Raw genomic sequence first — 14,933 nt, 5'->3', positions numbered from 1 at the left:
ATTATTTCAACATGCATTTAAAGCAAAAGAAATAAACTAAAATTATTTCAATGGAACTACAATGTGAAAAAAATCCAAACATATACTGACAATCTTGACCTCAAGGAGCTCACATATAAAGAGGTTAAGAGGCAGGTGGGCAACAAGGCTACATGTCATTTTTACATGTTTCACTACTGGCACAGACCAAAGGCCAAGTCCGAAAGAAAGGGTCTTGTAAGTCGTCCCAGCATGACTGTAGCAGACATGAAAAGGCACGGAGACAAGTGTGGGGAAAGTAAGTCTCTACTGACAAAAAAGAAATAGTCTGTAATTCCAGTTTAAACAGTAGAGCTGGGAGTTGTCTTGCCCGTGTTTTGGGTGGCTGGTGGGTCAAAGGCGATGAGGACAGAGTCACTCAGTTGACTGTGATTTGTCTAGGACTACATCCTAGACAAATCACAGCTATTAGCTATTTTGACAAATGAGGGAGAACTGTATTATGACATGGTCAAGGGTGAAGCCAAATGGCTACAACTGTAAACAGCATAATCATTTACCCTAATGACAGGAAAAAGGAACTGTGGTAATTGCCAGAGAACAAATGGGGTCAGCACTGTTTCTTTAATATGGGGTGAACCGACGTGTGCAATGAGAAAGGCAAGAAACCGTGGAGAGTAAGGAGGTAAGAAAAATGAAGGGGGCCAAACAGCAGGTGATCAAGGAGGTGGAGGTCAGTGGGACTTCTCTGCAGGAGTGAGGGAAATTCAGTGCCTGTGACCCAGAAGGAGGAAGTAGAAGGAAAACCGAAGGTATGCACAACCGTTACATTTACTCTTGGAATAAAAAGTAAGATGTTTGCAAAAAAAAAGGTCTGAATTGAGGATCGAAAAAGTGGCTAAGATTACAGATACAGCATTCATTTCCATTGCAGAATAAAGATGTTTACTTAAGAATAAACTAGTTGTAATGGCACAAATTGGGTGAAGATGGTCTCAGCTGCTCAGCTGAACCTTGTAATGGGGAAAAAGCATCCAAAGAGCCATGTAGAAGCAAGCTAGCAAGAGAATCCATACCCCGATGACGGAAAGAAAGGGCAAGGAGCAGTGAGCTGAAAGCTACAAGAGCGTTAGTGGGCTGGAGGCAGTAAAAAGTCTAAATGAGAGGAAGCCAAACTGCACTCCCATGTCTCCACTGTCCAGCTGGCAGTGGCTAGAGAGTGAGGACACAAACACAGACCAGGGAGAGCACTTGTCAAGATCAGTGGATGGACAGTTTTGAGTCTGGACAGCCATCACAGGACCTGGGGGCTGAAAAGGCCGACAGCCAAACTGCACTGGTGGCCGCCACATGGCAACAACTTTGCCCGTGGGAAGTCATGAAGGCTTCATGCTAGCTGAGTTGGAGTAGCCTCAAGACCAAAGTCCCAGAGACCTGCCCAGGAGGATGCGCCGCCATTAAAGAGTGCCGGGTCCTTCCCTCTCCCCTCAGCATCGCCACGCTCGCGCCCCCGCCTCCCGGGCCTCGCGCCTGGGCACGCTCAGCCTGCGCATGCGCGCTCGCCCCGCCTTGGGACCGGCAAGAAGGCGCGCGCGGCCTTTCCTCCGGCCGGCCGGCCGCCAGGGCGCGTGCGCGGCCGCGGGCACATGCGCGGTGAGTGCGGTGGGGCGGCGCCTGCGCACTGGGGGGTGCGGCGGGGAGGACGCGGGCTGAGGCGGCGGGGAGTGTGGGTGCGGCGGACTCGGTTACCGGCGCCCTGCGGGCCAGCCCCGCCGCCGCTCCCTCCTCCTCCGCCTCGTCCTCCTCCTCCTCGCCGCCGCAGCTGGCGCTGCTCGTGATGCAGCCGTGCGGCGGCGAGGAGGAGGCGGCGGTGGCTGGGGCGGCGGGGGGGGTGCTACCGCTCCCGGGCGCCGACCCGCCGCTACCGCCCCCCGGTAGCGGCGGCCTCATGTTATTCTACGAGCTGGGGGGCCCTGGCGACGGTGAGGCCGAGGCGGGGGAGGAGGCCGAGGTGGCGGGCGGCGAGAGCACGGCCAGCCCGGAGGAGCTGGAGGAGGAGGAGGCGACGGCGGCGACGACCGCAGCCGCTTCGAGCGGCGAAGCGGCGGCGGGCGGCGGCTGCAAGAGCTGCACCTACCAGGGCTGCAGTGAGACCACCACGCAGGTGGTGAAGCAGCGTAAGCCCTGGATGTGCAAACGCCACCGCAACAAGATTTACAAGGACAAGTACAAGCGCAAGAAGAGCGACCAGGCCCTGGGGGGCGGCGGGGCGGCCGCCGCGGGGGGCGGCCCGCGGGCCGAGGTGAGGCTCCGGGGGACGGTGTGGGCCTCAGCTGGGGCCCCAGTCGGGAGGTGAAGTCCGTGAGCAGCCTGGCTGCCATGTGCCCCCATGGGAGTAGTGGCTTCCCGTGGGAAATCGGTTTCTGTCAGGCGGAATGGGACCTTCCTGCCCAGAGGAAAGGGAAGAAATGTCCGGTACCGGCGGTGCAGGACAGGCCTGGTGCTCACTCGTCCTCTGGTGCAAGAATCACACCCGTCTCTTTCTTTTCTCTGACATAAACTGTAGCAACTTAAAACTATACCAGACGATTCCAGGAAAAAACTTTTGCTAAAAAGTGCTTTGCTGTGCAGTGTGTGTTTATTTCATAGAAGGAAAGAGGAAAGCATAGATCTAAAGAGAGATGTCAGTCTTCTTGCCTAGTTGGTACTGAAATGTGGGGTTTTAAAGTAACAAAGGCCGTCAGGTATCAGATTCTATATCAGAATCAGTTGTGTAGGTTCTTCAAGGTACTTATCTTGTTGATTTTTACATCAAATGGCAGTTAAATATTGAGACCACTAATAGTTCATACTTACTTTCGTAAAATTATGTCTACTGTTTAGATGGGGAAATACTGTCAGTGATAGAACTGATGCTAACATTCAACTTTTTAGATAGCTTTTTTTCTTCGGTTTGACTCAGCCAGGATAACAGTTTCTGATGGTTGCTTGTACTGGATCAGCATTTAAAACCTGGTATTTAGAGGAGTTAGAAAGAGATAAATGGTTTTACTTTTGCAGGTGCCGGCTAATTTGTGCTTGAAGGGATGCGTATAAAATAGTGGTTGTCAGAAGAAAATAATCTTACCTGGCAGACTGGCGTTCCTGCTAAAAGCAACCCTTTGTCAGCATAGCTGTCTCTGGAGTTGTGTGACTGGGAACTTGTCTAACTGCAAACTAGCCATTAAAAAACTTCCCTTTTTTCTGTTTTTCTTCATAAAAATATAATAGTAACCATACTGGGTGTGGCACCAAAGAATCTTTTTTTTTTTTTTGTCCAGCTGTAAAAGCTGCCATGAAGCAGGTACATAAGAAAAAGACAAGTATACATGGTGCTGCTAGGGAATATTCTCCCAGCTTCTTTCTCTTTCAGATCACAGGTCTTGCTGAGACAGGTGTGGGTTTTCTGATGTATTTTGTAACTCGTAATTGATGTCTGTTCCATGTACTTTTTCGGCTTTTTGTTGAACGCTTGTAAACTCTCATAATCTGTTACATTCTGATAGTTTCTTCAGGTCTGCTACCTGGTTTGAATAATCTTGTTTTTGAACCCCGCTACTGCTAACTTAATTTGTCAGTTACTGTTTACATTAGAAGATACAGTGAATGACTAATGCCTGTTCAGTTTGTGACACTTACTTGGTAGGTTTGCCTCGAAGTTGTCTCCTTCCCAACACTGAAAAGGCGCAGCATGCTTGTTTCCAAGTAAAAAGCTGTGTACTTGTATCATCCTTGTTGCCATTCAGTGAACTTTCTCTAGTTCTAGTAGCTGCTGCTCTTTTAGATGAGAGAACAGAAACCACACAAAGTATTCGAGATGTGGGTGAATTCTAGATTTGTATACCGGCAGGATTTCCCTTGTTCTCTCTCCCTTTCATGATGTGTCCATACAAATAATTGTGCTAGCTAAGAAAAGGGGACAGTATGTGAGAAGCGTACAATGGCTGCATTTCACGTAGTGATGGGTTAAGACTTTTTGATCTGTAACATGAAGTGATTATTGCATGTTGGAAGAGAGTGGGCTTCTCACAGTTTCTGCAAGTGCAGGTTGCTTTGAATGTTACAAAATTAAGGCCTGAACTTGCAGGAGAAAGCACAATATTTAGTGTTAAACTTAGTGTGCTTTTTTGCAGTGGTGTCTATCAAGGCTCCACAAGATACTGTTGTCTTGTGGGGTCAGAGTTAGATTCCTAACAGAAGTTTAATTTTTCAATTCTGTGGACAGGATTGAAGTAATAGATAATGGGATACTTTGTTGTTGCTTGAACCCTTTCAGGCAAATGGAAGTGTCAGTAAGTTGTGAATTTAATACACATAAGATTCAACATCGGTTGAAACTGTCCAAATCATGAATATTTTCTCTACAGCAGATTGTAGAGCCACGTTGTTTAGAAGACAGTCTAATTCGTATGACTGGTGACTGTACAAGGAACAGAATAAACTTACAAAGAAAAAAACACATAGATTTTACTGTCTCGTGCCTGTGGCTTTGACAAGTTCATAATAGTATTCTGAAGTATGTTTTGCTTTTATATTAAACAAATTATTGTCATTCCTACTCAATTGCAAATGTTAAATATCATTCAGTTCCACAAGCTGGAGACTGAGCTGTTGTGAATGACTTCATTTTTAAGAAATGTAATCAAATAAATTCAAGCCATTAACTAGCCATAGTAACTTCATTAATTTTGCAGTTTATAAGACTAACTCAGCTGCATTGCTTCACTGTGACTGATGAAATAGTGGAAATAATGTGGAAAGAAGAGGCCAATTGTTGAACAGATATGTTTCTATTCTGGTGCTGTTATTTTCCTCTGAAGATTAATGAGGCAAATATTCTTTACTCTTGGGACTTCCCTGTGGTGAAAGTAAATGTGTCATTTCAGGGTTTATAATCTCTCTTCTCTATTTTTTTATATTCTTTAATGTGCAGGATAGTGTTGAAGGTTCCGTTTCTGTTACCAAACAGAGAACAGGATCCATTGGAGATCGCCCAGCAAGACCTACTCTTTTAGAACAAGTATTGAATAAAAAGAGACTGGTAAGTTTTGTTTCTTAGGCATTTTGAACTCGAATAAATGCAGTGTAACAATGTTTAACTGTCACCCTTGTGAAAGATGAAAATAATTTTATTGATTGTACACTACATGTGCATAACTTCAAATTTAAATATGCTGCAGAGCAGATGTGTGTCTCAGCCTCTGCATGAAGAATACAAAGATGACTAATGATCGCTGCCACGTTAACTGAAGTTGGGTATTTTGGTACTACTAAATTGACATGGTTATTTCTTTAGGGTAAACATCTGCTGATGTTTCTAGATTTTTTAGAAACAGTTTCTAGATTTTTTTTTTAATGAGCATGTTTTGTAATTCTTCAGCAATTAATTGAACTCTCATTTATATGGCTGTACTGATTTTGATTGAGGAATAATTAATTTTCTTCACAGTAGCTTGTATGGGACTACGTTTGGGGTTTTTGATGAAAACAGTGTTGATAATGCAGCAATGTTTTAGTCACTGCTGAACGGTGCTTCATCTGACTGCAGGGGGAATGAGCAAGAGGATGTGTGATGCTTAGTTGCCTGCCAGGGTTAAACCACAACAATGGGTAATGCACAAATTGATTTAATGGAAAAATATTTGAATATAAATCACTGTGGAAGCTCTTTAATATATGTGAGTTCTTTAAAGTCCACTATCTCTTTCTTGCAGTCCCTACTCAGAAGTCCAGAAGTAGTGCAGTTTCTACAGAAACAGCAGCGACTGTTAAGTCAGCAGGCTTTGGAACAAAGGCAGCAACAGTTTCAAGGAGCACCTGGATAATTGGAACAGATCGATGACCTGCAGCTGAGTCTGGTGCTGAAGGAGGAATGGGATGTGTATTTTATATAAATACAAAGAATCTCAACATTTAAAGGAAAACTGAGGTTGCTGCTGTTATGCATTTTTCTTGTTTGCACTTTTAGGGTTTTGAGTTGCTTGGGTGTCTGCAAACTTGTGAGCACATCTAGAGGAGTCTATTTTTTGATTCTTTTTAAAACTTCATTTTAATGCTTAATTTTTTTAATAGAAAATTGTTTATTAGTAATGTTTAGCTGTACATCCTTTTCCTACCAAAGTCTTCCACTAAATTAACATTTTTCTATATAAGGATTTACTGTTAAACAAGTCGCTCTTTGATGACAATCATTGAAGGAAGTCAGTTACTTTCTATGGAAGTTGTGAAATGAAGTCCTGAATTTGAACCAGTCCAGTAGCATGACCTAATAGCAATTGCTCAGGGATGAGAGAAGCTTATGTCCAGTAGAATCTTGCAGTAAAGGCTGAAGACAACATGCCATCAAGAAGTCGATCCAGTGGCTCAAAAAAGTGCAAATCAGGTGATCTTCCCACTATATATTAATTATGTGCAAGTTGAGTAGGTTTCAAATGCTTCATTGTCTGTGCAAAGTATGTAAAATAATTTGTGTTTAAAAGTTCCAAAAGAATAAATGGCAAAAAGCTTTAGAGAAGAATTAGGTAGAATGTATGCAACTGAGAGCTGGACCTTGTTTTGTGGAGTTATTTACGTGTAAGGACCAACCTCTTATACATGAAATTGACTTAATTACAGATGAGAATATCATTAATTTTTAAGTGACTAAATTAAATTTTAAAGCTTTTAACTCATAATAGCAAATGCATCCAAAAATTAAAATGTAATTGTGCATTTTTTCCTTTATGTAGTCTTTTTCTTCTAAAAAAATATAAAGGTCTTCTGTTAAGACAACTGATACTAGTGTGAGAGTTACCAGGTTTCCAGCCAACTCAGATGAACTTGAAATTGATTGGGTTAAGAATCCAAACACTATTATGTAAGTGGTGAATCCCATGTCTTGGTTTTAAAACCCAGTTTTGTATTAAGCCACATTTCCGAATAGAGGTTATCTGAGTGGTGTCGGTGCTTATTAAAGTACTACTATGATATTGCAGCAGTTTGATTCAGTAAATAATATATCTTCAGGAGTATTTGTTAGTCTTATGAATTTTTACAAGCTGTGCTTTGTGGATGTATAGAACTTGTTCAGTAGGGATTTATTGTATTTAGCATTGTGCAAGTTGTTCTTTAAAAAAGAAATTGAAAAACTTTGTATCAACAGTTCTGGACCACTGTGTTTGAATAAAATCTTTTCTTTAAAAAACAAAACCAAAGCTTTGTGGTTTTTTGTTCTATTAAATTTGGATGTTGTGTTTTTTCTATACTAAAATGTTAGCTCTGACTAGGTGGCATTAAAACTTTTGTGCTCCAAGGCTCTTGTTACAGAAAGTTATTTTAAGTAAAATCAGATTACTCTTTTCAGTGGGTCAGAATACAGATGACCTTTAAAGGTCCCTTCCAACCCAAACTATTCTGTGATTCTATATGTGAAAACGTAATGGGCTGAATTTGTAGAAAGAAGCATTTGCTTTTCTTTTAAACGGTCAGCTTACAAAAGCATTTCGGTGGACTGATCTGATTAAACTTTTTAGAAAAAACAAACCAACCCTCAGGGTAGAAAAGGGGGACAGGGACTGTGTGTTAAGAACGTGCTGAATGAGCTGGTTGCCTCAAAACGAAGGAAGCTTGCTGAAGCTATGCCTGGAGACGTTCAGCAGGGTGCTGCTCACCTATCCTGTGTTTCTGGCGGTCTGTGGCACCAGCGCCTGACAGGCTGGTGCCGGTGGCGGGAGCTGTGCTGGTAACAGGGCTGTAACGGCGGAGTGTTGCGTGGGGTTCCCGGTCCGTGTGAATACAGCAGTGTCCATGTGTCCAGTGTCCAACTCCAAGACTGATGTCTTCTACTCCCTTGCTTCTGTTATTGCAGAACAATATCTGAATTTTAGGAAGATTAAAATGTGACTTTTGTAACAGTACACTCTTACTATATCTTTTTTTTTTTTTTTTTTTTTTTTTCCCCTTGAGCAGTTTGAGCCCTGCACAGCTGCAAGGTCTGCCTTCCCCCTAATGTCAGCCTGGTGCACAGCTAGGGCTTCTGTCATAGGGTGGCATCGCTGCTCATTAACTGGCGGCCTCCTTCTTCAAACGAAAGCTGAACCATCCTCTTGAATCTTCAAATCCCCCACAGGACAGTGAGGGATGCATACACTTCACAACATGTGGATTTTATGCAGTATTAATTTTCAATCCATTTTATAGTGTCTAGCATCCCATTCTGCTGGAAGTGTTGCTTCATCCCATTACTGACTTGATGAAATCACAGATTCCTCTTGCTTAGGACTGATTTGTATGAATAAAGGCTTTCTAAATGCTCTGGTTCCCAAAGTCACTGATGGTCAGACCGGGACCTACAGCTTTACAGGGCCAATCTCTTTCAAAGAGAAAAATGGGAGACAACAAGGGAAAGAGCTCTTAAATCAGAAATATCTTTATTAACAGTAAAACACAAGACGTAAATAATCCCTTTTACAATAGAATAATTCCAGGCAAAGAAAATGGAGTGTGTTAAAAAGTGTATTGTTCAAACATCAGACTAAATATGTTGACTTCAGAATGCCTCAAACCAAATGCAGCAGGAGGAATGCTTGTGAAAACGTCCACTTAATTAACAGTTGTTAATCTTTCTTGGTATGATGGGGCACGGGATAGTGTACTCTGGGGCTGATCAGAGGACTCTGAGCTGCCCGGATCTCTCAGGCTCCTGAAGCTAAGTATGTCAGGTTTTTCATTCTCGAGAGGCAAGAGTCCAAGTAGCATTCTTCATACAGCGATCTACACGTTTTACAAAGTATCATTAACCTTGAATAATACCTTCTTCTGGATGGTGCAGAGACTTTGCTTTGATGCTGAGGGAAAAGAGACTGCAGAATTGTTCACAGGCAAAGATGACACTATTAAATCTATATACAATTCACAGTTCTTTTCTGCACCAGACTGAGTACTCCTTGTACTTAAGGCAAAAAAACACACCTTGCTCAAATCCACCATTTTGGCCTCTTGACTGCATAGAACTTTGCAACCTTATGGCTTCATTGATCTGCACAGAAAGGCCCGTTTCTTCGCTTTCTTGTCCCACTGCTCAGCCCCATCTGTATCACAGAGGCGATACTGAAATGAGGGTTTAAATTGCTAACACTGACTTATCGGCAGAAAGTATGCTGTGGTACATTTAATTTGTACTTAAAAAGTATTATAAATAATTAAAAACTCCAATTGTTTGAGTAAGCAGAGAGAATTTATCTGAATGTGCATTATCTCTGCTCATCATTATGTTTGTTCCCTTGCTGTTTTGTTTGCAAAGCTTCTCATGGACATAACTGCAAATTAGTAAGATTTAACACACACTTTAGCATCAAAAAACCACTTTGAAACATGATGCGCTCACTACTGTGAAAGTGCAAGGGGTCAGATTTTACCAAGTTTTTTCTAGCTTTTCTTTGCTGATTGAGGTCTGTCTTTAAAATTATTAACTGGTTGGTCTATTTCTTCCTATGCTATTCATATGCAATATTATTTGAATACTAACATGGAATATAAAATAGCAGCATCCATGGATAATAAAAACACTATGACTGAAGATCTAAAAACCGTTCACAATTAGCTGCAAATGTTCACATTGGCTATAATGGAAGAGTAGCTGACTCTGGAGGACGTAGTGGTTATGTCTACCTTGCATAAGAGACATCGCCTGCAAATTAGATTCATTATCTGTACAGGCACCAGGTTTGCAAGCATGGCCCAGGTGCGAGTGGAGGTGTCCTCCTGATAGGACTCTCGTATGCCTCACCTCCCTGGCAGGAAAATGTGGCATCAATATGGCAATATAACGGAATGCACGCCTGGGCAAGCTGGAAAGCCCTGGGGTCAATAGGTGACAGGATTGTGGCTGCTCCTGGTCACTGTGGAGCTTCCTGTGAGTAGATGGTAAAACCAAAGGCTGTGTTTTGTGCTGGTGCACAACAGGCAGAAGTGTCCGTCTGCACTGGAGACATAAAGTGATTTCTCTCTACTGAACAAAGGCTTTCTGTACCTTTCAGAAAGGTACTCCCAGAGCTGCCGTTAGGAAAAAGCCCTGTTTCAGTGACTGCAGTGAAGCCTCCAGGTTGAGCTTTTTATTCACAGATCTAAAGTCTCATATAATCTCTCTCCCTGCTGCAAGATAGGACTAACTCTTATCAGGCTCTTTTTCGATGGTGACCTGACCTCCGAGTTCCTGTTATAAATGTGATTTCATAGCCAGGAGTGCCTGTGAAGGCTCCTGCTGATTCCACCTTCCTTTGGGCACTGCAGTTTCCCACCTATGCACGGAGTTGCTTTATTGCAATTCCCAGGCAGACGCTCTATATAATCTGTGTCTTTCAGTCATGCAGTTTCTGTTCGGACTGCAATTTTCTTTGAGGAGCACACACTGGATGTACTTACAGTGCCCTTGAATGGTTGCCCCAAAGCTGAACTCCTCAGTAGTCCTGCAGCAAGGCAGAGGGTAATCTTGCAAGTGCAATTCCCAGATGCAACCAGAGCCTACTCCCTGGATCACATGGGACACCGTTTGCTCCAACATATCTAATGGCTTAATCAGAGGATAGCACATTCAGCCTGGCTGTGTGTATAGAAAGCACCAGATCAAGAACTGTGGTACTCCAGGCTGCTCCTATAACAGGTCTTGATGATTGGTTTAGATGTGAATGTAAAAAGCTGCTGTGAACACAATGGTTGCCCAAGCATGTACTGCCTTGATACCTCCAGCAATGACCACTGAGCGTATCTGGTCATATGCTCCCTCCTCCCCAGTCTCTTCATCCTCTCAGTGCATGTCTGGCTACTGAAACCAACCATGAACTGTAAGACCCCTATAAAAATCTTCTGAGCCCATTCAGTGGAGTTTCCCCTCACCCAGAAGAACTTGGGTTCAGATATTCAAATAACACCCTGCTCGCCAGGCTTCTCCAGAGCAAGGAGCTCTCACCTTTGGCTTGGAGAGCATGTGGGGCATAGAATCATAAAGGTCGGAAAAGACCTTTTACATCATCAAGTGCAACCATCAACCCAAAACCACCATGCCCACTAAACCGTGTCCTGAAGTGCCATGTCTACACGTTATGCTCAGTACATTTCTGATGATATAAATCTATATTCTGGGCAGCACTGCTCAACTTTGAAAACTGGTATTTAATTACTCTACCCTATGACATTAATTTTTCTTTATTGTGTTTGGGTTTGGTTTTACTAAGTTAGGCTGTGGGGAGCTGGGGGGAGAGGTGAATAGTACAGAAGATGTAAAACTTCTTTTCTGCGCTGAGCACCGTGTAGTGCTTAAGTATTTCTGAAAGTTATAGCTGCGCCAGAGAAGTCTCTAATGAGCCAAGAAAATTGGCCTTACACTTGAGACCCCTTCAAAGTTACTGAATTCAATCAAGTTTCTTTACAAATCATTTCCATCCAGCCCAGAAGCAAACAGTCTCTGCGTGAGATGCCTCTGTAAATCCAGCTGTTTGTGCAACTCCTCAGTTGCTGCTGAGACTTTCTGATTTGTAGAGCTTGTAGGCAAAGGTAAGTGTTGTAAGCCAGGAAGAACAAGGGCAGATTAGAGAAAGTTACAGTCACAAATGCCTGATTTTCTCCATTCTGAGAGTTGTGCGGTGGAGATGATGTTTACAGTAAGAGAAGTTTGCAGTGTTGATTTTATGCTGAGGGAACATTAATACCTCGTAACTGCACTGAACTCACGCAGAAATAGCTGAGGATAAACATGCTTCATCCTGAAACTGTCTCCACTAACAGAGAGCTCTTGCCTGTGGCAACCAGTTGTCACTGAATGTCACTGGCACAGACCCACAGAATAATGTAAATTGGAAGGGATCTCTGCAGGGCATCAAGTCTGATGTCTTGCTCAAGGCAGGAACCATTCAGAGAAGGCTGCTCAGGGCAGTCTTGACACGGTACCTGCTGGAGACATGGAAGGATTGGTTCCAGCTCATGGTACTTGGGGCCACCATTCCCCTTCATGTTGCTGATACATTGCCTTCAGACTGAGCTCGGCAAAACATGAAAGTCTCACGAGGAGTGAAGACACTTGTGGAGTAGCCACTGATGGGGAGGCAAAGCACGTGCTGCACTTCCAAAGGCGACGGCTGTTGCTATACTGCACCTGAACAGCTCTTACCGCGCAAGGCTATGGGACCGAGCCATCAGAGCAGCAGTGCCACTGAATGGCTCCATGCAGGCAGTGTGCCAGATGTGCTCCGTCACCTCTGGATGCAAACGGCACATTCATACTGGTGCTGCTGAAGAACCGGCAGCAATTGAGCAGTCTTCTTCTCTTGACCACTTAATAGGAAAACAAGTGGTCTCCGCACCATGATGAATGTGCTTTATGCCTCTGCCTGATCAAACTCCCACCGCTGCCTGCTGATGCATGGTACTTCTCCACAAAAACCTTAAAGAGGGTTTGAACTGTCGATGGCTCAAAAAACATTTAAAGAAATCTGCCTTCAACTAAGTAGCTTCCCTGTAAGCAGTTTTAAATCACTCAGGAAGCCTATATCCAAAGATTGAGTATTAATGAGTACATTTAAAGGCTTTAAATTGACTACAGGTTGATAGGTTCATGAAGACCTTTCAGCAGAAAGTATCTCCTTCCAAAATGGGGAGACATGAGAGTGAGATACAAAGTTACACTGCTGTAAATTACAAGCAACGTGAATTTTTAACTGAGCTCAATTCACATATACTAGAGAAGCCTGTAAGAGAGACTTTGTTATGAGAGAAAAGGAAATAAATGGTTTATTAGCTTTATTTTTTATGACTGCATATCGACAGGGGTCGTCATCCTATTTACTTCTTTGCCTTGTCCACTGTTACCACTTCTCCCTTGTGATGTGAGCTCTCCCCTTCTCTTGGGATGGAGCCATCAGCTGCTGTGCGTTTGCACAGCATCTCGTACAGTGGACTAAGCCCCTAGAGGCCACCAAAATAGCAGAGGCCACCAAAATAGCAAATAGTTCAGACAGTGACACCAGCTTTCCCAAGGGCTAGCAACTGTGAGATGGCTGTTGGCTTTGGCCAGAATCAGGTGCTTTGATCCAACTTTCAGCAAATAGTTAAATTTGCTGAAATTCATCTCATCCTAAATCAGACATTTTAAATAGGTCAGAAGAATCATGCTCCAGAAATGCCTCTTTACAGAATCACAGAATCATTAAGGTTGGAAAAGATGTTTAAGATCATCAAGTCCAACCATCAACCCAACACCATCATGGCCACTAAACCATGTCCTGAAGTGCCACATCCACACATTTTTTGAATACTTCAGAGATGGTGACTCCACCACCTCCCTGGGCAGCCTGTTCTAATGCTTGACCACTCTCTCAGTGAAGAAATTTTTCCTAATATCCAATCTAAACCTCCCCTGTCGCAACTTGAGGCCATTTCCTCTTGTCCTATTGCTAGTTACTTGGGAGAGACCAACACCACAACCCCATTTCAGGTAGTTGTAGAGAGCGATAAGGTCTCCCCTCAGCCATCTCTTCTCCAGACTGAACAACCCAGTTCCCTCAACTGATCCTCATAAGACTTGTGCTCCAGACCCCTCACCAGTTTCGCTGCCCTTCTCTGGACATGCTCGAGCAACCTCAACATCCTTCTTGTAGTGAGGGGCCCAAAACTGAACACAGTATTAGAGGTGCAGCCTCACCAGTGCCGAGCACAGGGGCACAATCACTTCCCTACTCCTGCTGGCCACACTCTTTCTGATACAGGCCAGGATGCTGTTGGCCTTCTTGGCCACCTGGGCACACTGTCAGCTCATATTCAGCCGGCTGTCAACCAGCACCCCCAGGTCCTTTTCTGCCGGGCAGCTCTCCAGCCACTCCTCCCCAAGCCTGTAGCGTTGCATGGGGTTGTTGTGGCTGAAGTGCAGGACCCGGCACTTGGCCTCATTAAACCTTACACAGTTGATCTCAGCCCATTGATCCAGCCTGTCCAGATCCCTCTGCAGAGCCCTCCTACCCTCCAGCAGATCAACACTCCCACCCAGCTTGGCGTCGTCTGCAAACATTCCCCTACTTACTAGTAAGGGAATATTAAGATGACTACCTTTAATGAGATGCATGAGTGGACTGCACTGAAGCCAAATCCTAGTTGTGTAAGGATTACTATAAAAGTAGACATAAAGGAAAGCAAAAACTGCTCTGAATTTACCAACTTCCATTTAAACACAGATACTTACTGAGCAAGCATCATTACTAGGCTGGGAAAGCCACCACGTCTTCCTTAGGGCCCACCTCACCTACTTTTGGATATGTCAAATGTAGCAGTCCACATCTGAGCTAATGATCCTGAGTTCCCCTTATACTCAATGGGAAGACATAAGCATGCTCAGAGCGCAGTGTATTTCACCTCCTTGAACTACCTGCCTTATGATGGAACAAATGATGCCCCAGAAGAACCTGCTTCTCTTCACTGGACATCCAATTTTCCTCTGCAGCATCGACAGGAAACTGGGTTCTGGAGCTGCCCAAGAGATATGCCTCTGAACATCCCCCTTTGCTCTCTGTGAGAAAAATGACAATGCCAGGAGTATCTAAAGGCAATCCCTACGCTTCTCTCTATATTAGGAGGGAAGGAGGTTTCAGCCTAAAAGGGAAGGAAGAATCTAGGATAAAGGACAGAGCTAGATTCTGGACAGGAGAGGTGATTTCCTCTGTCCTTAGCTGCTAAGAAAGCAAAGGGATGAGCAACATGAAAAGCACAGAGAAATTACTAGAGAAAGGGTGCAATAAACATGCTAAAACCTGTTACCAGTGACACTGATGACAAAGGGAGCTGAAGAAAATGTCTTTTTCCAAACTGATCTCTCCCAAGTCTGCTAAACAGTAAATGGCACTCCTGGAATTTCTGTGTAACATTATTATTGGATTTCATTGCTGCAGGAGACT

The 14,933-nt window shown here is 43.8% G+C and overlaps 1 protein-coding gene across 1 annotated transcript; it reads left to right on the top strand.

The window, feature by feature from the left end:
• Positions 1-1,816: 1,816 nt before the first annotated feature.
• On the top strand, positions 1,817-5,843 carry RFXAP (regulatory factor X associated protein; the record flags this gene model as incomplete). Its single annotated transcript, XM_082010387.1, has 3 exons — positions 1,817-2,281; positions 4,952-5,059; positions 5,733-5,843. 3 exons carry the CDS (start codon positions 1,817-1,819, stop codon positions 5,841-5,843), a joined length of 684 nt encoding a protein of 227 aa, XP_081866513.1.
• Between the last annotated feature and the right edge of the window lie 9,090 nt (positions 5,844-14,933).

Source organism: Phaethon aethereus (genome assembly GCF_964289735.1).
Source record: "Phaethon aethereus genome assembly, chromosome: 1".
NCBI classification, from domain to species: Eukaryota; Metazoa; Chordata; class Aves; order Phaethontiformes; family Phaethontidae; genus Phaethon; species Phaethon aethereus.
The sequence above is the reverse complement of the archived record's forward strand: the minus strand, read 5'-3'. Positions and strand labels throughout refer to the sequence as shown.